The sequence below is a fragment of the Odontesthes bonariensis genome, chromosome 6 (genome assembly GCF_027942865.1).
Source record: "Odontesthes bonariensis isolate fOdoBon6 chromosome 6, fOdoBon6.hap1, whole genome shotgun sequence".
Taxonomy (NCBI): Eukaryota; Metazoa; Chordata; class Actinopteri; order Atheriniformes; family Atherinopsidae; genus Odontesthes; species Odontesthes bonariensis.
The window spans coordinates 35,936,084-35,962,178 of record NC_134511.1 but is presented as its reverse complement, the minus strand read 5'-3'; the positions used below and the strand labels follow the sequence as shown (position 1 = coordinate 35,962,178).

The 26,095-nt window shown below is 40.0% G+C and overlaps 1 protein-coding gene across 1 annotated transcript; it reads left to right on the top strand.

Moving 5' to 3' along the window:
* The first annotated feature begins 1,229 nt into the window (after positions 1-1,229).
* On the top strand, positions 1,230-23,783 carry mfsd3 (major facilitator superfamily domain containing 3). The gene is made up of 6 exons (XM_075468589.1): positions 1,230-1,394; positions 1,874-2,688; positions 13,360-13,507; positions 18,632-18,732; positions 20,102-20,211; positions 22,676-23,783. Exons 2-6 carry the CDS (start codon positions 1,989-1,991, stop codon positions 22,880-22,882), a joined length of 1,266 nt encoding a protein of 421 aa, XP_075324704.1. The 5' UTR covers positions 1,230-1,394; positions 1,874-1,988; the 3' UTR covers positions 22,883-23,783.
* Positions 23,784-26,095: the final 2,312 nt, after the last annotated feature.

Sequence of the window (26,095 nt, the reverse complement as noted above, 5' to 3'; positions counted from 1 at the left end):
GGTCTTCAGCAGTTTGGTGTCTAGATTGTTCAATCTGGACAATGTGGTGGTCCTCCTCACTGTTGGGCCCATGCCAGGATTGCTGGAGATTACAGTAAAATACACCCTGACATAGCCTACAGTTAAGAGTGAACATGTCAGACCCTGTAATGTGACCTTGCATTTTGCTCCTTTGAAGCCAAAATGTTGCAGGTGTGCGGACAAAGTGGAGTAAACAAAGTAAACAAAATATTAATAAAGACATGTGGGGGGGGGGGGTGTCTCTCTTCTTTTTCAGCTCCCGCTGTATCTCTAGCTCATTTTATACTGTATAATGTACCTGTCACATCTATCTGAAACTGATCCTTCCATTTGGGTTTTTGATTTTTCTGTTGTTGTTCCCAGCTTGTTGTTGTTGTCGTCGTTTTATTATTTTTTCTAGTCTTGTCTTTTGTATGTCTGCTTATTGAAAAAATTAAACACATTTAAAAAAAAACAACTCACTGTTGTCTATATTCATAGACAGCCTCGCTTTCAATATAACACACGCACTCGCATTCTATAATTGCCATCAGAAAATTATATGAAAACAATATAAAACATCTTTTAAGAAAAAAAAAAGACGGTTGTTTTTGTTTAAGGTTTTTAGATGCAATGTTCAGCTAGAAATGAAAGGCTAGCCTCATCTTTCGTCATATTTGCCTGTGATCACTTTTTTTAAGCGTATTATAATTTTATATAGGCTATCACGTTCTCCCAAACAACCAGCTGTTGTAGTTTCACTTAACTAAAATAAATACAGCCTACTACCTACAATGGGTGTATAAAAAGCGGAAAATATGTTTGATATTAAATTAGCACGCTAATTTTATTTTGGCGTTACTTCCGCTTCCGGTCTGCCTGCCGTCATGTTCGAACGTAAGAAACGAAAAATGAAAAAAGTAATTTCCAAAAACCAAATTTGGGTCGTTATTTGATTTTGGTTTTTTCGTTTTTCGTTTTTTTATGAAATCAACAAAATCCGAAAAAAGGAAAAAGGACAGCTACTTCCGTTTTTCGTTTTTTTCGTTTTGACAGAAAAACGGATTATACTTTAGTACCCGGACCAAGAATGCCCGAAAAGTCGCGTACTTACGAAGGTGCCTTTTAACTTTAAGGAGAAATTGAGAATTTTTGGATATAGCTAAATCCACAAGATGGCAGTATTTCAACTCCAGAGATGCCAACTACTCTTAAATAAATCAAAGAAGAAGAAACGGAACCGGTCGTGAAAGGTCTCTCTTTGGCTAACTGCAAAAGGGGGATTGCAATCACAGAACCTGGCAACTTCACAGCTCACCCGGCCAGCCCACAACTGTAAACAAGCGGAGGACTCACAACCATAAGCTAACACCGGGTCACCCAACGTTGTCTCAGTATGTCAAATATCTCTCTCACTGCACATGTTGAACAACTCTTTATTACTTTTGGGATGCGACAACTCGGCAAATGATACTGACACGAATTATAAATGCGTTTAAAGCTATTCGTTAACTACTTTTAGCATGACGGAGAGCTAGCTCGCTAACAAACTGATAGTTTGGGAATGACAAGTGAAAATTTCAATTGTGCAAAGTAATGGCTTTGTAATGATACAAATCAAATGGTGAAAACACAGAGTTAACGTTTATACCGAACGGGTTTATTAACGTTTGAGTGGGCCTTTGCCTCCCGGTTTAACATTACTGGTAACTGAGCTGCTCAGAGAAGCAGTGACACCACAGGAGGGTCCCATCCTTTTAAGGCTGCCTGCGTGAGCTGCTGATGTATTTAGCCAGCCAGAATCTTATACAACTGAAGTCTAAGTTCACATTCAATAACGCTTGCTTTCACAATTTTGTATCCTGTGTTTCAGGTCATCTGGGTACACCAGTTTATTTAAAGTCCCCCTTTAATAAAAATGCCATCAACCTGACCCATGGACCACTGCAGTGTCTGCTCAACCAGAGGATTATTTGTGGAGTTAGATCATGAATGACAAACTCGTCTTCTTGGGCCTGCTGTACTTTGTCCAGGGCATTCCCTACGGTCTCCAGTCTTCTCTGCTTCCTGTCTACCTGCGTGGAGCTGGTCACTCTCTCACCCGTATTGGTTTCACCAAAATCTTGTACTTTCCCTGGGTACTCAAAATATTCTGGGCCCCGTTTGTGGACCGAGTTGGTACTAAGCGTCGCTGGCTGGTGGGGACAGTGACAGGGCTTGCTCTGACATGCCTAACCAGTGCTGCCCTGGCACCGGAGGCACATATGTGGGGAGTTGCCGGAACGCTATTGGCAATGAACTCCTTGGCCTCTGTTCAGGATATTGCCGTAGACGGGGCTGCAGTTGGCTTATTGAAAGGACGAGGGGAACTGGGGCTCGGCAATACTGCCCAAGTTGTCGGCTATAAGGCTGGGTCTGTGTTTGCCGGAGGTGGGCTTCTGGCTGTGATTGACGTAGCTGGATGGAGCTGGATGTTTGTACTGCTGATGTTTGTGTACGCAGGCGTGGCTCTGTTTGTGTGGGGGGCCCCTGTGCTGGATGATGAGACTTTAAGGGGCCAACAGGCAGACGGCAGCAGGAGGGGAGAGCAGGCAACTGATGCTGTGAGGCCATGGAGGGTGTGGCGGAAGATTCTGGCAGTACCTGGCACACCTTGGACAGTCCTGTATGTGCTCACATACAAACTGGGTAAGTCTGATTAATAAACTGGATCTTTTTTTAAAAACAGACTTGAACATTGCGGATATCTGTGTATCCTGTTAATAGTGTATTCTTTTGTTTTATCCTAAATTAATTTTGATGAAACTGTGCTTTGAAGTACTGTTGTTTGGTAAACGCTGTGCTCCACTGCTTTAGGAATGTAGACATTCCCACCCTAACCCGGAAATACCAAACTTCTTTTTCAGCTTTTATTCGTGGTTTGATGAGTTTTCTAGCTATTCAGGAGTTTAAGAGTGGATCTTTAAACTCCTCTCATTAATTGTGAATCAGGGCCAAACAGCGGTACTGAACGATATGTCAGACTGGATTTCTCCAGAGATATTGGAATAAATTAGCTGAAAACTATGTAATCCGAGGATAGACATATGTGGATAAAAATAGTAAGTTATCAAAATAGTTGCATAGGATCTTCAAATGATTAATCTATCATTGCTTTTGCAGACTGAGTTGAAATGATCACCATGAATACCAGTCAAAGAAGAAAGCTAAAACACACAAGTACTAAACTAGATACAAGGCCAGTTCATCCTCACGGACGTGGGACACAAACGATTAATTTCATCTGCTTAGGGGCTTCTTAGGAGCTATGAGAAGTTTTGGTTTCAGAAAGGATCCCTTTTGGTCCCGCTTTTTTCCTTTTTGTTGCTGTCTTCATGCGGGGCCTTGAGATCACCACTAGATGTCTCTGTTGCCGTTTCAAGAAGGACTGAAGTTGAGGACGTAATTGTCAGAGACCATTTATTCTCTCCGTGCAGGTCCATTGTGCTGACTGTGGAATAGAGGTACTGAACAGTTAAAGCAGTTTATTTTAAAGGTCATAAGAACACAAGTACTGAAAGTAGTGAAACTTCAGTTACTTGAATGAGCAAATAATGTTAATTTGAATGCACTGAGTTTGTACTCACAGTTTTGTGTGTAAACACGTTAGCTCCATTGAAAACTTCTATCATTTTAAAGTAGTTTTTAAAAAAGTCAAGCTTGTGTGTGTGTGGGAGTGAGAGTTGATATGACCAGAGTTTGCTGTTTGGTAGCAGAAGGGGATTATGTAAGGATTAGAGCGTCTTTGTGTCTGTGACGTTCAGAAACTGAAATGGAAGACGGCACATCCTGCTGATGTGTGTTTATGTGAATGTGTGTACGTGGGTGGTGGGAATATGATTGTCTCCGCACATTTGCATAGCCCTTGCTAGTGTAAATGCATGAGTGTATATGCCTTTGTTTTTAAACTGTGTGTGTATGAGGGTGTGTTTTTGAGAGAGTGTTAAGGGTGGCTCAGTAATCGGATAAGCCCCCGCAGACAACACTACTAGACAAAATATGAAAGCTGGCTGGACCCCCTAATCTGTCTAGGGAGCACCCCCAAACCCAACACTCTCTCTCTGTCAAATGAGTGCACACAACACATTATTGGCTGATGCTCATGATTAGAACAATAATTGCTTCTAATATTGTCAGTGCTGTGATTCTTATCTGTATTGACAGGGCTGTCACTTGGAAGGATTTCCCTCACTAGCTATTGAAACATTTCCCATCTTTGCAGCAATAAAACAAAGGTTGTGTAATATTTTAGATTAAGCCTGGATGTGCCAGCATAATTGCCTTTGTGTGACGGTATTGTTTTTGTTCAAGAGTGTATGTGGGTATGTTTGTGTGAGACCGGTAATCTGCCCGTCTGAACCCCCCACTTCTCACACTCACATGGATATACAAGCACCAACCCCTCACCCTCATCTTTCCCTAATGAACTCTGAGTTTGTGGTGCGTCCAACACTGTGACCAATCACTGTGACCCCTGTGCCATCTGAGGCTACAAGCACGATGGGAGAACTGTCTGGGTAGACTCGGAGGGATGGATGGAGTGCGTGAGGAGGAGGGACACGGGTAGAGAAAATGGGAAAATAGCCAGGAAAGAGGCAAACAATAGAGGCACGGGGTCTCTCAGATGTAGGATATAAACATTTTAACATGTAACTATACTTTTTTGGTTAGTTAAACTGTCAACAAACCTCAGTGAGATTTGTAATAAAATATTGGATCAATTGATATTTGATTGATGGCAAAAAGACATGAAGAACAACTTTTGACAAAATATTTTCCACAAATATAAATAAGCTAGCTTGTCACATGAAAAGGCACGAACAAACGCCTTTAAATGGCAACAGAAAATATTTGGACAAGGTCTGCTAAACTTTGAAGAGATAAATTACATCTGTGGTTACTCTACCTTGTGAAGTTTGGTCTAACTAAATTCCCTTTCGAACTGGCTGGTTAAAGGCAAAATGTCAAAGAAAAGCGTGCTCAGAGAAAAGTGGTTTCTGAAGGTTTCCAGTACAAATTATGAGCCAGTGCCTTTCTGTGTGGAATTTGCTTATTCTCCCCGTATCTACCTGGGTTCTCGCCAGACACTACGAACTCCTCTCACAGTCCAAAAACATGCCTGTTAGGTTAATTGGTGATTCAGAATTGACTGTAAGGGTGCAGTGTGAGCTTGCATGGTTGTTAGTCCTGTTTTTCTCTGTGTTGGCAATGCAATTCACGAGTGACCGTTGCCCTGTGGTTCCAGTCCCTACTCACCCTCAGGTTAAATGAAAACATTAAATGGAACATTTGGCCCTTTTTGTTTGAAACTATTTTAGTCCTACTGTAGAAAAAGTCTTTCATCAAAATCAAATGTCTTTTCCCTTGATATTCATCTTTAAGTGTGGCTGAGATGTGAATGTAGTTTTTGGAAAGTAGCTAAAAGGCAGTCAGAGCTGAAAAAACAAGTCTTCATTACTCCTTTAGTTGTTGCAACTTGAAATCTTAACTATTATAACAGGACAGATTAGGGGACAACATTATTTTGTCGACGCTTTTGCCATTTGCTATGTATTAACAGGTTGGCTCTAATGGAAATGGTTAATTTGCCTAATCCATTACTTTCAAACTACATATAAATAGTGCAAATGTTGTAGTGTTTTTATTTTTTTTTTCATACATATATAAAGTTCGAGAGATAAAAAGAAAACATTGGGCGTCATGCAAGAACCGTTCGTACGCACAGATTTGTTCTTAAATCGTACGTACGAGTAATTTAAGAGAATTTGCGCATTCACCAATCTTTTCGTATTTTAAGTTTTCTTTCAGGTACGAACAGAATTTACGAGTGATCCAGACCTGTCGTAGGAGTTTCGTAAAGTAGTCCGCTGTTATTCAAATCAAGTTTGCTTGACTAATGGATTATATATTTAATTACTTTGAAGAAAACATAAATAAATATACATTATACCCCATAATGATGCTGACATTATTCTGTTTGACTTAAAGGTGGGGTATGAGATGTTTTCTGGAGCATTTTTTATTATATTGTCTGAAAACCTCCTCACGACCCCATTGCACCCACTAAAATAGAATGTTTGGAAAAAAAAATATTTTAGTCCATTGTAGAGGGTGTAGCAAGAGGAAATGTCTGACCAATAGAAGTAATGATGAGAGTTACTTCTATTGGATTCTGACATGCCAATCAACCGTCAGCCCCCCTCCCCCCTGCGCGTTCACAGACTCGTGATTCGTTCATGTGTTTTGAAGGCGTGTTTTGGAGGGGTGGGCTGAAGGAGAGGCAAGGTTGTGTATTTTAAAAAATATAGCTTGCAGGAACCGTTTTTCCAAGATCTCATACCCCACCTTTAAATTATGCACTAATTGAAGGTTCATTTGAATCTGTATATAACAAGGTCAATGGGAAACGTAACCAGCGGCTGACTTGCTACTTTTGGATGCCTTAGCGCGTCAGGCTCTTGAAGAGACCGTGTGGAGACAGACGAATGGCTGACATCGCGATTTAGATTGCTAAGGACTGTGCTGCTACAAATATGCAGCTTGTTAGAGCCACAACTCCAGAGAGAAACACGCCGATCAAACCCAATTCCACCACACGTCCAGGTCCTCACCACCCTTGGATTTTTGGCCACTGGAACCTTTCAGAGCAAGACTGGAGACAGATCGGGGGTGTCCCAGTCCTCTGTGAGTCGTGCGCTCCCCTTGGTCATCAAAACTCTCATCATTTTATCACCCATGGTACATCAAATTCCCATACACCACTGTCCAACAAGTACAAATTAAGAGGGACTTTCATGCCTTGGCTGGACTGCCAATCATAATCGGAGCACTTGACGATTGTGGAGCGCACTGAGCTGAAGGCCAGGTGGGTGTGTCTCCATACAGCGGGGGGCAAACTGCTCTATAGCCCAGAGAAGGCATGCCAGATTTGCACAATATTGCCATGAACAAGGGTCTCCTACTACCTGAACCAGCCCAGGCAGACCAGAAGGTGTGGTGCCAGAAGACCCCCCTCATGGACCACCCCATCAAAGTGCCATCATGATGAGGCAACAACTGATTGCACGGCTTTAGTTGCCGTCATCGAGCGCCTGGCCATGGCGAGACGTTTTTTTTTTAAAGCCATTTTCATATCAAACCATTTCTTTTTTTATTTCGGTGACATTACGAACTACAGGTGACACGGAATTAACAGCACTCGTAATTACTACCTATTTCTTCGCTTTAGCAGGTCCCGTAATTCCACTGCTGACACCGCTAAAAATGACAGCCTTATATGGTATCATTTTGGGCGTGGAGTATGCAAATCTACTATCCTTGTGCACTTAGATACGCACGAGTGGGATTCATCATTTACGCAGGTCATTTACACACTTTTTCCGAAGTTAAGTGCGTTTGTTGAATCTGACGTGGCGTGTTCGTACGAGACCTTCGTACGAAAAAAGTGAGAGAAATTTAGAATAAAAATATGAAAATGTTCTTGCATGAGGCCCATGTTTGACAAGTGCTGTGACTGGTGGTGAGAAGAAGTGAAAACATTTTTGACTTCCTTTTGGGGAATTAAGCCAGATGTATGGAGTTAAGGATGGATAGAAAAAAAATTAAGCTTTTGTTCCAACAGTCCACACACGTTAACATCTCCCTCTGAAAAGACATCTCTTATAACTTCCATGTTAATACAGTCATCAAAAAATCAGAAACACCATGTGTACGGTGAGGCGTGAAAGCTCAGAATCACCAGCATCATCAGTTTGAACAAAAAGTGACCGTTACAGTATTGAATAAGTTGGAGAAATGTATTGTGCAAAACTGCGTTTTATCCAGCAGGTTTGGAATACACCATTTGGGAAGAGAATGACAGTTATTTCCAAGAAAAGAAAAGAAGAACTGCAGGGAAGAAGGCTGAAGAGGGGATGAATTAATGAACACCCACCACATGGTGCCTTGAGAGAGAAACAGAAGTAAACACATTTATCCTTGCTAATGCACTGGGTTATACTAAATGTCTATAAGTCCTGTTCAATATGTCCAACATAAATACTGAGATAAATGCATAAGCAAATATTTTTTTTTAAAAATGTTTCTTAATGATTAAACAATCAGAATTGCACGAGCACTTAGCAGTTAGTGGACATTAATTGAAAATATTGACCTGATTTGATTGAAAAAAATACTGTAATGAAAACAATGGGAACCGCAGGAACTATACAACCTGAGTGGATATTGGAATAGCATCATTTTAGACAATGAAAAAAGAAACAGTACTCATGCACCTTTGGGTTATGTAGAGTGATTATGGTGGTCTTACCTTTACCTACTGTTGTCATAAAGTGTTCAGGAGCCCTCAGGGTCTTAAAGAACTCTTTGACATCTGCATCAATCTGCAAGCACTCCTTGTGTTATTGTGTGCATGGCAGAACACTAATATACGTTGCATATAAACAATGCTCTCTTTTGTCCTCAGGGAACACAAAGAACTGAAAAGTGTGTGGTTATGTATGTGTATGCTCATCTGCCTTTATATGTACACGTGTGTGCTGTGCTCAAACTTATAGTATGTATGAACTCCTTACTTACCCTGCTCTTGGCAGGGAATGATAATGTCGCTCCACAAGGTGACTGTGTGTCCTCAATGATCTCTCCTGCTCTACCAGCTCTTTTGTTTGAGCTGCTGCTCAGACTTCAGGCTTTCACCCCTCTGTCCTCGTTGACCTCTCACCCTCATCTCAAGCTTCTCCTACTGTGATCCCACTCCATACCACCACCCAACTTCTCTCTGCAAATACACACACAAACATGCATTTATTATGTGTGCCATAACTTTTTTTTTTTTTTTTTTTTTGTGTGCCATAACTTTAAAGCCACCTGCCTTCATATAAAGTGTCCTGAAATGACTGATGTCGTTGAAGGAGCTGCCCCTACTTCCTGGATGATTGAGATCTTGGTCCTGTTCCTATAGGGGAGGCTAGCAACCCTTAAATGGAGGCTCATTTGGCTGTGTGATCCCGCTGTAGTTGGAGCACACCATCTGGTCCTCCTTTTGCTTTTAAAAAAAGAGGCACTGCCCCCGACTCATATGTGATGTTGCACTGATGTTTCAAGCAAGAAAAAAACAATAACACCCAGAGGTTTAAGGAACTCAGGCACATCTTATCCTTCCCCTGTTTATTCAAAAGGTGATTGATGTGCTTCGTGCAATGTTTAAAAGGTATAGTATATACGAACATCTCTATTTACCTTGCAAGGTGACTGTGTGTCCTCGGTGATCCCTCCTGCTCTGCCACTGTCCCCGGCGTCCTCTTTGACCGCTCAACCTCATATCAAGCTTATCCTGCTGTGATCCCACTCCACTACCACCCAACCCCCCTCTGCACACACACATACACACCCCACACATATACACCCCCCCCCCCCCCCCCCCCCCCCCACACACACACACACACAAATCTGTCACAAAATTAAAACCACTTGTCCTAATATGTACAATGTGAAGTGCCCTAAATTGGCACTCTATAGCGAAACTGAATTGAAAATGTAATAAATATCATGCAGGTCACTCTTTTTTTTGGCTGTATTGTTTAGTCTACGGTTTCTGGATATTGTTAGGGGGAAAGACGGAAAGAAGAAACTTCTGTAAAGAGGGTCCCATTGAATTGAAAGTAGATGTCACTGTTCTGTTATTTTGTTTTTTATGATCAGATGCATATTTATGGGCAGAGATGTAGTGACATAGTCTGTATGGTTGGTCAGTATCTACTTGCATTTAAAGGCTTAAAGGCTTTGTGCCTGTAATAATGCAACTATTTTTAATTTTCTTTTTATCTTCACTTTTAATTTGATTTCTTGCAGTATCTGATGTTCTAAGTGTTAAATTTTACCTATTTATTTTTTGAAAGCAAATTTGCATACATTTTTGTTATTGTATTTGTTGCTGATGACTGCCTCCCCTGTTTTTGTCTCGTTGATTATATGATGCAGATCAGCTCGTTGTTAATTACCTGCGAGAATCTGAATCTGTTTTAAAGAAGAAGGAAAAAGCAGCTACACCCATGAAGGGATCAGATATGCTGAGGAATGCCAAGGGCTGAGATGCACCCATTTTCTCTTATTGCTGTGAAACATTGAAGTTGTAAAACAGATTTTTGAGTGTCAAAGAGTTTCAGATGCCATCGAGCATCTTTTGAACAATCGGAGTTAAAGAAACTTACCTCCATCTGCCTGCTACTCTTCCACTTAATGTTAAATAGTTTTGTCTTTCTGAGCTCACCGTAAACACAGCTTTCTTTAAACCTGCCATCTCTCCTCCGTTTCCTCTTCACTAACCTTCTAACAATGTCTCTTTTCATCTGCCCCTCCTCCTCTTCCTCTGTCTGTAGCTGTCTCCCTGGTGCTGTCCTATCTATGGCGTCATGTTTGACTTGCAACTTTTTATTTTTCACTGTATAATTCTCATTTTTATGCTCTGTGTCTGTTTTTGCCCCCCAGTTTTTCTTGCCTTTTTGAGCCATCAATGTTTGTCTCTATCTTATCTTTTGTTGGTTTTCTTTGCTTTTTTGGTACCACTTTCTTTGTCCTTTGAATTCCCTCTTTTTATCCACTCTTCTTTTGTCTTACCCTCAATGCTTTCCTGTTGTTTTACCCTTTCCTCCTTTTCTCTACTTTGTTAAATCTTTGTGGATGTCTAATGAAATCCCTGCTGAAATGGACAATTGTTGCTTTGAGAATATTTATAGACAAGAATAATCAGCCTTCGTTGTGTTTGTCTGCTTATCCCCCTACAACCCCCTCTTTTTTAAAGAACTAATTAGTTGAAGGCAGGACTGTGAAAGCTTTGAGTTAAACAACAGACAGACACAGGAGCACAGAACCATGGATAAACAACCCTTGGCATCATGTTTACTGCTGCTGCCTGTGTTTACTTTATTATGACTAATATGGTTACTGCACAGTTGATCCAACTCAGAACAGTTCAGACAGACGACGACAGAGATTAAGACGTGAATAATGCACAGAGGTCAGCGCAGCCTTCGCTCAGCATTAAAGAGAGTGATGATAAACAATGTTTTCTTTTTTTTAAATCTCAAACAACTTACTGTAAGTTGCTTGTGTCTGATCAACACCCCAAAAAAGAGCTTTTTTTTTGTAAGATTATGTTCTACGTAATGTTTGCCAACAGAATTTGTTTGGTTGTGTATTTGTTTAGCCTTTAGCCACATATTGAAGATAAGTACCAACAGCTCAATATTTGCCCTGGTGCTTATACACCATCACTGGATAAGCAGATGGTTTTCTTTCTCCTCAGAGATGGGGTAAAGTTAATCAGTGGCAAATCAAACCAGCTCATTATCATCATTACATGATGAAATTTGATAGATATTTGGTCAATTTATGTAGTCCAGCTATTTTCACTCGAGAAACATTGCAAAAATGTGAGCCCACTATCCTACCAGCAATTTGAAATGGTATTTATTTTGTATAGTATTGCTAACGCTACTGTCTCTGGCTTACGGTTGGTACAAAATTTTGCAGCAAGACTGCTCACAAAGACCTCATATTGGTCTCGCATCACCCCAGTTCCCATGTCACTACACTGACACGCTCAGTTTTCTGTCCTGATGCCTTCTTTGGTTGATCTGTATGTTTCCTCTTTTTATAACCGGCCTGTTTTGTGTATACCTGCTTCAAATTTTAGACACAGCTAACTTTGGAACAGCCAGCATCTTTTGCCAAGTTGAATTAGCTTGTTTAAGACGTTTTATAATCCTTCCCATTGATTTCACTGCCAACTCTCTGGTTGGGGCCATGTTACCCGTCAGTCAGCCAGGTGTAACGGTTCGTTAAGCTCTTCCAGCACTCTCTTTTGACTGTGGACTCATTTGGATCTTTAGATTTTTACAAGCATGTGTTGAAAATGTAAATGCAAATTGGAATTTTTCCTTAAAATTTAGTGATGCAATAATTTTCTCTTCGACTTCACTTTGGGGAAAAAAAAAAAAAAAATTTATTACAGTTTTTGAGATACAGTTTCCAGAAAATGAAACTTACATTTTCTTTTTGTGTTATATCTGTTTTTTATTTAAATTTTTAAATTTCTTTTTACAAAAATAAAAAGGTAAATCAACATCCCCAAGTTTGGCTGTATGTTGAACATTTTGGAAGCGATTGCGATTCAGTCTCTTTGACTTTGAATAAATAGTCATTCTTGCTTAATTTTGCTTATCTTTTTGAGTAAAGGACAAAAAGTGCAGATATAGGTTGTCAAGTATCCTTTCAGATTGTCTGTTTTTAGCGTCTGTGATTTTTCAGCGGTAACACATGAGTGACAAGAGCGAGACGAGTATTTGCTACGCACAGAATCCTTATTTCCTTCCCCGTGTTTCTGCAGGGTTGTCACACCACTGTTACAGCGGTGACACTTTAATTCTGCTGCTACATTCCCCATCACTGGGAGCCTCTCAGCTTTCTTGTTTTTTTTTCAGCCTGTTTCATCTGTCTTTTTTCCTTTCCTCTATTTTTGTTTGTCTCCTGGCTGACTGAGAGAGTGAGTCGTCAGTTGTGTTGCGTCGTCTTTGACAGCAGTCTGGGAGCCAAGCTGTCACTCACACAGCTCCTTGGTCCCACTGTCTTTCTGAAGTCAGTCTCCATTAATATAATAATGCCGTGTAGTTGGCACGACTGAATATTTTACTGTAATGTTCAGCAGAATATTACCCCCACACTCAACGCCACACAGAGAAAGTCTTACTGTCTGACAGAAACTTTTTATTTTGACTGAAAGGTCTTTGTGAGGTTTGTTTCATCTGTGGAAGTTTTTGTGTTTTTGTTGTGTTTTCCTTTTTGTGCTTTAGGAAAAGTGCTAGGCCCCTGATTGATAAAATGATTGAGGGTATTCTTTTTCTTGTCAAGCATCTATTATTGACACTTTCCAGGAATAGACCTTGGTGCGCCGCACATAAGTGTGCCTCATTTGATCCTCTAGTCGTCATCTCAGGAAAACCACGTTGTTCAGACTTGCAGGCTAAACAGTGTGATACAACATCCTTGTTGCATTTGACTGTGATAGCAATAGGCATGTGTATTCAGGAAGTGCCTCACATATTTACTGCAAGTGAAAAATGTTATTGCTTAGTCAGAGACCCACAGTACACAATATATGGTGTATAGATTGTACTTTACCCTGCAAGACTTAATTGTGCCACCAGTAAATGTCCCCATACAACTCTTCCCTTATCACTTCTTCTCCTTCTGTCTCTCATCATTCTTGTCAACTTTTCTATCCTCCTATCCTGACTTCCTGTCCTCCTGTCTCTGTGTGTACAGGTGAGCAGGGTGCAGTAACCATGTTTCCTCTTTTCCTGTTGGATCATCACATGACCGCCAGGGAACTTGGCTTCTGGAACGGTGTAATCGCCATGGGCTTTTCCATCTGTGGGTCGTCTTTAGGAGGCCTGTTGCTCGCACAGTTCAGGTAGGCTTAATCTACAGTGGTGGCTTTCTTGTGGTCTAATTTGACAGGTTTTGAGCTGGAAATTAATAAATTCTTATGAACGTAAAAGACTTTCATTACATATTCCTTAAATATGCATCCCTCTAATGAGTTTTCATATATCTACTAGTGATTAAACTTAATAATTTAACCCTATTGCGATCAGAAGACACTTTGGGGAGACACTTTTAAAATACATGTGAACATGTTAATCCAGCTCAGATTCTACAAAATCAAGCTTCTGAAAGCTGGACTAACATTCTCAGATAATGCAGTTGGGGATCAAATCACTCCTGCATGTTTACGCGTAACTAGACTCAAAATGGCTGAAGTGCTCTGTACATGCTCCAAAACTCTTGAAACTTCTTGAAAATGATAAAGGGTTTATTAATGCAACTGAATTCCTAGTGAAGGTGCTCTTATTAACATATTTTTGTTTCTTTTGTCAGACTGCTAAACAAATCAGAAATTGTGACTGCAGATCAGCCCGTTAAGACTGCATGTCAACTTGCTGTTGTCTAAAGCATCTGCAGATGGTTGTTGTGCTCTAATAAAATCGTATAACGTACCCGGCCGTCGCTAGCAACGGGAGCCGCGAGGTCGCATTGAGTAAGAGTGCCGCTGCTTTGAGCACAGAAGCTTTGGGTGGTAGCCCAAGTGGAGCTGCTGTGGTGTTACTAGCAAAGTATAGTCAGTGAGTTTGAAAGTGAACAATTGAATCATGTAAGTCAGTTGTGAGTTTTCAATTCTGAGAAAGTAGTGAGAGATAAGACAAATAATGTCCAATCTACTGCACCACAACAACAACAAGTAACCCTGCCTCCCATCCTGGCTTCTCGCCCCATGAAAAGATTACAGTCATTATCGTCTTCTTTAAGTCATTCCTAATCGACTTCATCCAAACTGTTTGTGTGCACTTCATTGGCTTGTCCTTGTTCATGGTTGCCTGTCTCTTGCTGGCTGACTGTTTGTACAGTTATTCAAACGTTACCTTGTTTGAGAGCTCAGGGACCCCCTGTGTGGTGTGTGGTGCGAGAACAGCATGAGCAGCAAATTCGTCATGCACTTTCCTGTGCACACAAAAAACTCATGATAAATATCACACATACCTCTCAGAGTTTGCACAGATACTGTAGACTTAGATGTAGGTAACTTAGGATGTAACTGTCAGATCTCCAGGCCCTTATGAAGATGTTCGACTGTGATCATCATATTAAAATGGCTGTTAGACATATTATTGATTTCTTCAGGTTAATGCAATTCAAAGTGTTGTCCAGGTGACTGACATGCTTTCAGTAGAAGGCAGATCTCATGTGATTTCATTATGGTTAGGCTCTTGGGGTAAAATTAAATCAATACAAAAGGATTCTCAATTCAAAATGATTCAATTAATTACAAAAGAGTTCTAATTTCATGATCTATTTAGGTCTAATGTGTGCAAGAAACATCACGTAAACTTGAAAGCAGAGTAAAGAGCTTCAGTTTATGTCATATAACAACAGATTATTATCATTATTAATAACTGCTATTTTCCCCTCAGAATCACACCAGTTTCAAAAGTTAAAAACTGAATACAAATAAAAGAAATTGGTTTGGTTCGGTGCATAGGCTTGATGTTCATGTGCAGCAGTACAGATTCCTCAGGAAAACGACTTATTTTATTTAAGATTATTTAACCCTTATGATCTAAAATCTCTTTTATGAGAGTGTCCTGTCCAAGAAGTCTAAAATGTGTTAAAACAGTCTAAATAACCTGACCTGACTCCCGCCCTCTGGTATTCGCATACCATCTGGGACGAGCCCACAACCGACATGATTTCAAATGGGGCTATTTTTTCTAAAACTCGTGCATGTGATTAGATGAAGAATCTGTCCGTCATCTTGACTGACACGCCACTTCAGCCACTCCCAATGACTCAACCCGTGACGTAGCTCAGAGCTTACCTGACTCCCGCCCTCTGGAGCATGAATGGGCGGCCATAACGCCGCCCATTCATCCAAAGTCCCATCCAGCGATTAATGATTGGCTCTGATTATTTTCTAATCGGACGAAACACATATGACTCCCAGGCTCCTCAGATGGTTGTGTGAGGAAAGGGAACGCCCCCGCGTGTAGTTGGTGAACGCAGCCAGATGGCGTGAGTCAGGTTATAAATAACCTGCATCTCAGAGTAATCAGCTAATTCAATAAGATCTGATTGCAAACAAAAAAGGATGATGGACACAATGTGTTTTAATGCTATATTTGCACAAATAAAAACTTTTTTTTTTGGTGCTGCACAATCAAAACTTTTTCAATTTTTGTGCATCATTTCTGAATCAGTCAGCATGTCTGTAAACTGACATTGTTGTCAGTGATTTTGGCTCCTGGGTTTTTTTCTTTTTGTCAAGTAACACTAATAAACACAGAAGAAGCCTCTGAAGGCCAAAGTTTTGTTGAGGGGAAAGTGCTTTAGAAAGATTTTGGCTTTTGATCTTTCCCTCTGTCTTCATCTAATTTGTAAAGGGAGTGAAATGTTCATACACCAACGGAAAAACATTTGGTGCACCATGCAGACGTTTTTATATGCTTTGTGGGAGTCACAGGTTTAAGTAAATTCAGACAAAAAGAAAAGATGTTAATTATAGATTTTTCATTTATTACTATTTATTATCCTTAAAATTTGATTAAGTAAAGCACCGAGCCACTGCTCTGCTTCAGTATCCTGCCAATGGATCACATTTACATGTGTGATAGAGTTGAGCCCTTCTCACACGTCTGTTATGTGACATCACTAGTTTCATCAATTTGTTAAAGCAATGGCCTTCAGTCACTTGAAGTTTGGTCACTTTACAGTAATCTTCCTCACGACTTCATTTAGACATGCCCACGGCAACCGCAGAAAGAGCCACGATGCGCTGGTGAGTTCAGCCAGAACTTCAAGTTACATGTACCAGACAGGTCCTCATGGAGTCCAGATGGAAGTGGCTGAAAATATCTCTTTTTTACACGTTTGAGCATATTGAGCTGTCAGTGTTACACTCATGAGGGTTTAATTGTGCAACTGAAATAGAGTAGTTGTTATCATCCCAAGGAACTCTGTATTTACTTCACCTGAGGACACCATCTTCACCATCACTGCTGTGTGTGAGATGAAAAGCAGTGCAGCAGCACTCAAAACCCTGCGAGTCCCTATAGAGTTACAGTTTTTCAAACCAACATGCTGTTTTGCCGTAAAATTCTATCTCGAGCATAACAAGCAAACTGCAATGTGTTAAACTAAATTTAATTTTGGCATATAGTTCGACAGAGAGCCAATGCTGCGGGTGATCATTTAATTGACTTTAGGGGTGCTGCGCCAAGTACTCCGGTCACATTATTTCTAGTCAAGTTCAGAAATAAACTAATTTGTAGCTAAATCCAATACAATATGTTCTCTGGTTAACAATGTACAGTGTTCTAAATAGTTTAACCTGTTTCTACAGATCATAAATACACAACTCATCTCTCTATTTATGAGATGTTTTAACCGTTGCTAGTTCATTAGACAAATCTACCATTGTTCTGTTTCTATCTCTTTCTTTTTACTTGGTTTATCATAAAGGAAAGTAGCCAATTTATTTTTTCCAAGAATGTTTAAAAAGTTGGAATATGAACCTGTAACAAAAAAAGTTGTTTTTTTTTCTCTTAAAGTAGGTGATGTATTTTGTAAGATACAAATTAAAGCGTGGAAATTAACTCGTGCTTTAATAACCCAACATATTTATCTATGCTTATTCGAGTCACGATAAAAAATACAATTTGCTGTGTGAGATAAGTTTTATACACTCGATTAAAACTGAAGAAAATCCGGCCTGATTGACTTGGATAGATAGAAAAACGGGGAACTTGAAACTTGTTTTGTATTTGTACTATAAAAGTTACTTCACCCTGTCAGCAATGTGTAAAAACAAAGTTGACTGAAGAAACAAATTCATGTGCTAATAAGAATTTAAAGCTACATGTGGGATTTTAAAACAGAATTTTTTTTTTGTTGTTGTATATAGATGCCAGATAAAGCCTTTTTTTAATCACCCACACATTCGCTCACACACACAGGAGTGGCTGTTCAGTGGTTGTTCTCCCACCTCTAAAAGCTCAGTTGGAAGGTTTATCCTCTCCACCATCAGGAACGGCTGAGTGGTCAGTGAGTGACCCCCCTTTAGAAGCACCACTGGCAACCTGAGACCATGGCTATTCTTATCTGAGCCTGGCCCGTGTGAGGTGGAAGCAAGGCAGGTTTTCATGCTCCCACACAGACACACACACACCTTGGCATCTCTTGAGAGTGTGTGATATGAAAGGCCATCATTGAGAAAGGAGGTAAAGGAGCGGTACTGAGAAGAATGTCTTTAGCATGTGAATGGTGTAGGGTTGGTTTTCCAGTCAGGAGGTAAGGAGATCCTGACTGACAGGTGGGAGGACGTTTAGTACTGAAATCAAATTCATGAATCAAACAGAATCGAGGTCATTTCCTTGAGCTTTTGAGAAAGTTGTTTGTGATGTGAAACTAATATTGCTTAAAAAGCTTTTAAATACAAGTTGTTGTTTTTTTGTCAGTGCACTTATCCTCTTTGAGTATCTTGCTTTGTGTGACAGGCCTCATCTTCTCAAATAAATAATTACATGCAAAAATCCTGAACACATACACACAGTCCTTTGAGTGGCAGGTATCCTCTGAGTGATTGGCATTGTTAATCCCTGTTGTCACACAACAGTGTGAGTGCGTGTATGTGTGTGTCTGTGTGTTCCTGTGTATGTTAACAGTGATTAATTATCTTCCTCATGCTGAGGATCTCCTTAGGTTATTGATTACGTCACGAACCGAACCCACAGGGGATGATTTTCTTGCACTAACAGGGAATCAATTAGTGTCTGGGGACTTGTTTACTTATGCACATGTACACACACAAATGTGTGTGTGTGTGTGTGTGTGTGTTATTCTGTGCAAAATGAAAAGAAACTCTGGGTGCCTCGAAATGCAATGATAGCAGCCTCGAGTCTCTCTCATCACACTACCCATCGATACACTCATACTTAAAATGTTTTGAGCATGTCTGACGTTTGTTTTTTTTGTCTTTTCCCAGTATCGGGCATCTGATGCGTCGTGTGTTTGTGTTGCGGACCATCAGCATGGTCTTCCAGAGTTCTCTGCTCACTGTATTGGAACCATCACCGCTCATGAAAGGTGAGAAACAAGCTGTGCCAGTTCTGATGTATATGTGACATAAGCAAAGCAGTAAAAAACATTTCCATGAAAGTGTTCAAAAACTTCTAAGATGTAGAGGAAATCTTGGATTATTAATTTTTATCCCATATAGGTGAATCATAGATGTCTGATGTAAATAAGCTTCATGAGCTTGAATTTCCTATGAAGTCAGCTCAGTTGAAGTTTGTATGAAGATTGTTTGAATAGTACATAAGCTTTGGAATAGAATTGTTAACCAAACAGCCAAACTGCAAAGAGGAGCAATGATCACACTTGCACTTTCACCGACTGTGACTCCAAGACACAGAGATTTCCTCCCTGGAAACTATTTGGACGTTTGTCAGTTTCAGTAGAATATAAGCAGTGATATATACCAGATTTATGCAGAACTACTGCATTGTGGTCTTTTGTGCTAAACAGATTTTTATACAACAAACCACATGGATGGCAGATGTACTTAAAGCAACCCTGAGTGCCAGCTGCACTCTATAGGAAAAACCAGTCATGAATGTTGCAAGTTGCGGCTGTTTGACATGCTGTTGGTTGAAATCAGTGACTTCAAGCACAGACATTTAAGTCAGATGTTTAGCATTTCTGGTTTATAGCACATGGGTGTATGATGCAGTGGGCATTTTTGGACAGGAGAGGTCTCTCTTCAGAGAGCCATTCACTTGTAAATGCCGAAACGACACATCTAATCGCATTGCACAGCCACATCCACTTAGTTTATCCCTGTCAGAGGTGTCTGTTCCCCTTATGAAACCTCTCAAACTGAAAGTTGAACCCCCTCCCTCCTTTGTTTGAAAACCCAGAACAAAGATTTTGGAAAAAACTCAATAAAGAAATCCAAAACAGAAAAACATTCAGTTTTAGATTTTCAATATTACATGATAACACTCCGCTTCCCACTCTTCCTGTCTGATCAGGCAGTGTGTCTGTGTGACTCCACGCACAGCCTTGTGTTGCTGACTGAAGACTCTTATTCGGCAAAAACTCTGGCGGCTTGACTGAATAATTCAGTGTTCGTGGGAGCACAGACAGATAGGCTCTGTGGTTCCTCTGTGTTTCCCCACTAACACTGCTCTTCCACTTCCCCTCAGAGGATAACACTACAAGTGTTTTGGGGATGTGGGGGGTGGGGTGGGGGGCACTCCAGCAGCTTACCTTTTCTTGGTGCTTTGTCTCTCTGCTTTGACATTTACATAGTGAGAGGTGTCGGAGAGCAGACAACAGTGTAAAATATATTTCTTTCTTTATTGGTCGGAGGGGGGGCAATTGTGTGGTGTTTTACTGTAAGTGGACACTGATGTTGTGTGACTGGTTTTGATTCATTTTGCATCGTCCTCAGGAATGGCAGTCCTGAGCATGAGTGTTCAACACTTCCTGGGTGGTCTTATCACCACGCTAACCTTTACTACAATGATGCACTGCACTCAGAGAGCAGAGCAAAGCATTCAGGTAACAGAGACCTCACACTTTCATACCAGCAATTTCATTCTGTAGACCAGGCTGCTGTTATATAATAAACTCTCTCTCTCTTTACCACCTTTTTGGTATTAAGTGTGTTGTTGAGTAGTGTTAGGTCATTTCCTGTGGCTTAACAACAATCTTTTCTTTTAGCCCTGTGTCCTTGCCTTCTTTTCTTTCGTCTCATCTGTCTTGGGTTAATTGTGCTAGATTGTAATGTTAGGTTACTTCCTTTGCTTGTCAAAGGGAGGCCGGGGAGGGAAATCCTCAGCGTACTGTACCACACCTACTGTCACCTATACCTGTCAGTTCTCATCAGCTGTTTCCACCTGGAAAAATCTCAGTCTCTTCTCACCCAGTTTCTTTTCATTGCTTTCCTCTTTCTTTTTCTTGCTGGCTGTGTGCTTCCAACCATCTCACCGGGCTTCTTTGTCATTCTGTACATTCTGTCATCTAAATAATCTCATTGCTACTCCAACCTTTTCCTCTCCTCTCTCGTTCTCCCCTCTTTGACATAACTCCTTTTGTCCCTTTCGTAACTGGGCCATTGTTGCCTGGAGGTGATCGTTGTTCACACAGCCTTTCAGACATCACTCTATCAATCTCGGAAAGTGACAAATTATCATTCAGACTGCCATGAGACGAAAAGTGCAGAAGCAGGATGGAAAATAACAACCACAGACTGCAGCACAGGTATCAGACTTCTTTTATCAATTAAATAAGTGGAAAGAACAATCACAACGTGATGATGAGAACAACGGTTCATTTGAGAGGTTCTCATGACACAGTGTTTGCTTTTTACTGTCTCAATGTGTGAACCTGCGTGTGTGTGTGTGAGAGAGAGAGAGCACGGGACAGGAAAGCATTAACTTGCCTGTGCTCGTTGTCTGTATATGTGTGTGTTATTGAAAGTAGTGCTATCCAGTAACAGAAAGCTGATAGTGTGAGTGCTTGTTAACGATCCCCAGGAGGAAGAAACCAAATCTGTTAAACAAGTTGGTCAGAATAAAGACAGTCCACTTAGCTGTGGTCACACAGACTCTCAGAGCTTTCTACACCGGCCTACAGACGACAGCTAGGACGCATGTTGTCTGAAGTGACTGATAGTTCCTCATAAGTATCAGATCAATTCACGTCTGTTTTTTCCAATAACACATGTTCTGTACAAATTTTTGACTCCATGACATTTTTAGTCCATATTTATATGATGGAAGGATTAGGTGTTACTTTTTATTGATTTATCTGCTAATTATTTTGATTTTGATTAACAGATCATCTACTTAAACCACCAAATGTCAGAAATTAGTGAAGAAACCCTTTTTCATGTCCATAGTGACACCTTATGATGTTTTGCTGCATCAGACCAATTGTCCAAAAGCCCCCAAAGACAGAGAAAAACAGCATATTGGAGACAGCAGCGTACTGTGGAGATTTTTGCAGACACCGATTCACGGTCTGCCCGATATGCTCTTCAATTACTTGTCTAACTTTTGCAGTTCTGCTTCTGAAAGTTTTTATAGAAGTTATACAGAACTAAACACTCATATTAAGCCTGTAAAAAGAGACAACTTAATGCAGGAGTGTACAAAGCTCACCCTCGTTCGCTTAATGTATTTTTATCAAAACTGTTTAAACCAACAAAGGGCAATTTTCCTTTTCCTTTTCACAAGGGAAAATTTACATTTTTGATGTTTTTTTTTTTTTTGTAAATGCAGGAAATGTATTTGATGATTTAGAAATATTTGAGAATTGCTTCAGTGCCAATGAAGGCTTCTTACAAATAAAAACTGTGGTTTGTGTATCAAACAGGTGGACTCAAAGCACTTGTTAAGGCTGAGTTGAATTAAGAATAAAGGAATCCTGATTTGAATTGATTATTTTGTTCATTCAGTGGTATAGCTGTCACTAGAATGCAGTTTGTTTTTTCCTGTGTTACCTGCTGAATGTGGTGCTCATGGGCAGAGAGAGGAGGCTTGCAGAGATTAGGTAATCTGTCCTTCTCTTTCTCACTCTAAGTCCGTCATGAAAGCCTCAAGCCTGAGATCAGATACTCCTGTTCGTCTGGCCTCTTTCCATCGTCTCATGCCATGATCTCACGCTTTTTCTTTCAGGCTTTTAGCTTTGTAATTTTCTACTCTACCATTTTCCTTGCACTTTGGACATTTTCTGAAGATTTATAATCACAGCCTCACTCGTTTCTCTATCTATTGTGACTTATTCTTTTTTTTTGTTTTGTTTTTTTAACGAAGGCTTAAGGCTTAGTAGTCTCGCTATGACACCCACTCTGCTGTCCAGTATGTTACTTTCTCCTATTTATAGTTTCTGTTCTTTTCAAGACTTCCTCCCTTCCCCTTTGCTTCTCACTTTCTCCCCCTCTGTCTTCTTTTAATCTCCTTTCTCATGATTCCTCCTCTCATTTCCCCTCCTCATCTTAACTCTTTTGTCACTCTTTTAGGCCACCCACTACAGTTTCCTGGCGACTCTAGAGGTGCTGGGGAAGCTGATGTTCAGCGCCCTAGCCGGAGGTGTGGTGGATTGGTTTGGTTTCCAGGTTGCCTTCCTTTTCTTCCTCACCCTCTCTGCTGGAACAGCCCTGCACGTGTGGACCGCTACCTTCACTGGAGCTCTCAGAGAGCTCCAGCTCAAAGAACAGCCCAAATGAAATTGGGCTTTAAAAGTCCTGATTCAGGAAACGTCAGAGTTTGACTACAACTATGTAGATGCAACGAATGTTCTTAAATCCTATTAAATGTAACATAATTTCTGCAAATCTTTTCAGTATAGACTATCTTGAATAAGTATCAGCCATTCTTTAAGGAGAAATCAGCCATGCGTTCAAGCGCTCTGTAACAGAGTGCTTTTTGTTTTGTCATTTCACGGCAAAAATGTCCTTACATTTATTTATTTTACATACTTTTGAAATGTCAGGAAAAGTCTTAAAGCTGTATAGTTAGGTTAATGAACCTTACAGATACTTCTTAGGTAAGCATTAACATGTTGGGTACAGGTGTATTGAGTGTTTTAGGCAAAGAATTGGTACAACCAATCAACATGTGGAATTAATGAGGTTCAGTGTGTTTGGCAGTGACATATATTCATATACTGAAAGTTTAGCTTCACTTAGACTTAAAGGGAAATATAATCAAAGCTGCCTCTATCATCTGAGCCATTTTAATGTAATGAGCCAGCAATAAGAGCTGTACCCAAACGCAATATTGCAACTTTGTTCTATCATACTGTATTGTATGTGAATTTGTTTTTTACATCGAAAAGAATAAATCTCTGCTACCTCGATCAGCACTGTACTTTACCATAAAGATACATAGAGTGAACAGTGGCTGCATAAAGTAGAGTACGCACACATTAACGCTCAGTTGATGCATACGTTATAAGTTAAAACAGTCAGGCTATCTTTTTGAAAATAAGGAATTAAAATGCATTCATCTTCTCAAGTATTATTTCTTTTTCAGTAACCAGTTATTTTTACGGAGGAAAATCCCTTCCCATGTATAATTGAACCCATTACATCATATACTTGTAATAAACCTTAGCCTTATACATTGCATGGTGCCATCTTGTCTCAGTTATTGACTCCGACTCAAAGAAACTCAAGAAGACTTGAAAGTGCATCCTGGGAAATGACAGTTCAAAATAACTTTTTATAGCTTTTGTTTTTTATTTTCAAAACAGTCAAATGTACAATGATATGTACTTTAACCTATACTGTAACTCCATAATGCTGTATCCCACAGATTATCCATTTTCTGCTGGCATGAAATATGAATAAACTAGAAACCTAGTGTTCTGCAAGACAAGTAATACTCTTTATGTAGATGAATGTACTGAAAGAAATTATGTCTTAAATTGGATTATTGTGCTGGAGGAGCCAGCATTAATTCTGGGATATTTGCCCGATGAATGGGTTTAAATAAAGTCATCTCAATAAGTTTAGCAAACAGCTGGTCAACTGCTTTCACTCATTTAATAAAAAATGGCATGGCGATACTACATAATAACTGGTTTATTCATGTAGCCAGTTCCTCTGTCAAGTTCTGACTTAAAGAGCACTTGTAGCAAAGCACATCTCTTGTCTCTCAGCTGTTGTGTTGCTAGAGATGTGCACAAAAATAAAGCTGCTGCGTAAATCTAGGAGAGTCTGTTTTTATTAGTGGTATTTACATTTGTCAGTAGATTTGACCACATTTTTCTATTCCCAGCGGGTAGGTCCTGTGTAGTCTTTGCAGGTGCTCCCTCTTTTAAAAATGCACTGTGGCATATAACGGCCCCTCAGCACAACACTGACTGTCTCCAGTGTTCTGGCTGAGGGCTACAGGAGTGAATAGAGCCCATGTCATAGGATCTGCAACCCATACAGCTCTAATGACACAACAAATGCTGTGAAGGAGGATTAGGCCAGCTTACACAGCCCCTCAATACACCTCCACTTTACATTTTCTCACCCAGCCTCATTATCTCGGCATTTTGTTTGTGTAGCGGGACAGGAGTGTGCATCAAGAGCAATGATCCTGTTTGGTGTTGATTGAAAAGTCATATGAAACCTCAAGCCTATCTAAACACACAGTACAAGTTACATACTCTCAGAGACTGCTCAAGCTCAGAGCTCTTTCATTAAGAAATGTGGCTTTAGTCGTCAAGATATCACCTTGAATTTTGAAAATAAATACAATGCCTTAAAGTTCTTGCCTATATTCATTCTTTTGAAGGAGTATATTAAAGGACTTTTTGTGTCTGTTTCAGATTCCACTTGAATATGTGTAAAAATCTAAAACTTGTCAGCCTTTTCAGATGGGAGTTTTGTCAGCTGTCATATAATCTGTAAAACAATTTAAGAGATTTTTGGTTCAGAAAACATTGTATACATTAAAAGAAAATGACTGAAAGCATGACAATATTGAAAACCTCTTGTTCTGAACTATGGAGTTAACTTTTGTGGTCAAGATTTTTTGGGACGGGCCAGAAATAAATGGCTTGGTGATACTGGAGCTATACTTAACATGATCACACACTTGAAACTTTAAAGTTAGAAATACGATGCATCTGTATCTAATTAGCTAATTAGCTAGCTTACTATATTTGCATCATATTCATTGGTCTGGAAAATACTATTTTTTTGTTGGAAAGTCTGTGTAAATTTCAGTATGTTCAATATTTCCCTCAGAGACAGTGGGATGACAGTATCTGTGTTTTCAGTCACTTCTACCATTGGAATTGAATTGGAATCCAGACCTACTGCTGGTCCCCTAAAGTGGCAAGTCGCCTGACACAGATACAGATGTAGACTCTTAGGTAGGCAGTTGCATTTCTTAATAATCTGTGATATTCAAAAACATGAAAATCAAAGAAACATGTACCAAAATGAAGCCTTTTAGACAAAAGTGAAGTGCTGCAACAATGTATAGTTTGACAATGATAATCTTTTTTTTTTTGGAAACAGAAGGTCCAGTATTCAATTCGAATTCAAATTCAAATTCAAAAATACTTTATTTAGGGAAATTAAATGTTGATGTAACTCAATTAAATCAAGGAGTTATTATAGATGCTGATGGCTGTGGGCAGGAAAGATTTCCTGTAGCGGTCCGTTTTGCATCCAAACTGAAGAAGCCTTTGACTGAAGAGACTCTGTTTTCCGATAACAGTCTCATGGAGAGGATGTTCAGGGTTGTCCATAATTCTCTTGATTTTATGCAAAATCCTTCTTTGCATTATTGTCTCCAGAGGTTCCACAGTCGTCCCCAGAACAGAACCAGCCTTCCTTATCAGGTTGTTGAGTCTTTTTAGGTCCCTGGTTCTGATGCTGCTGCCCCAACAGATGACGCAAGAGGAAATGACGCTCTCAACAACAGACTTGTAGAAT

Bases quoted from the DNA above. Each gene is read 5' to 3' on its own strand.
- mfsd3 (XM_075468589.1), top strand. From the start codon at position 1,989: ATGAATGACAAACTCGTCTTCTTGGGCCTGCTGTACTTTGTCCAGGGC. The intron at 2,689-13,359 runs GTAAGTCTGATT...CTGTGTGTACAG, and splicing joins TGTGCTCACATACAAACTGG to GTGAGCAGGGTGCAGTAACC. The intron at 18,733-20,101 runs GTGAGAAACAAG...CATCGTCCTCAG, and splicing joins ACCATCACCGCTCATGAAAG to GAATGGCAGTCCTGAGCATG.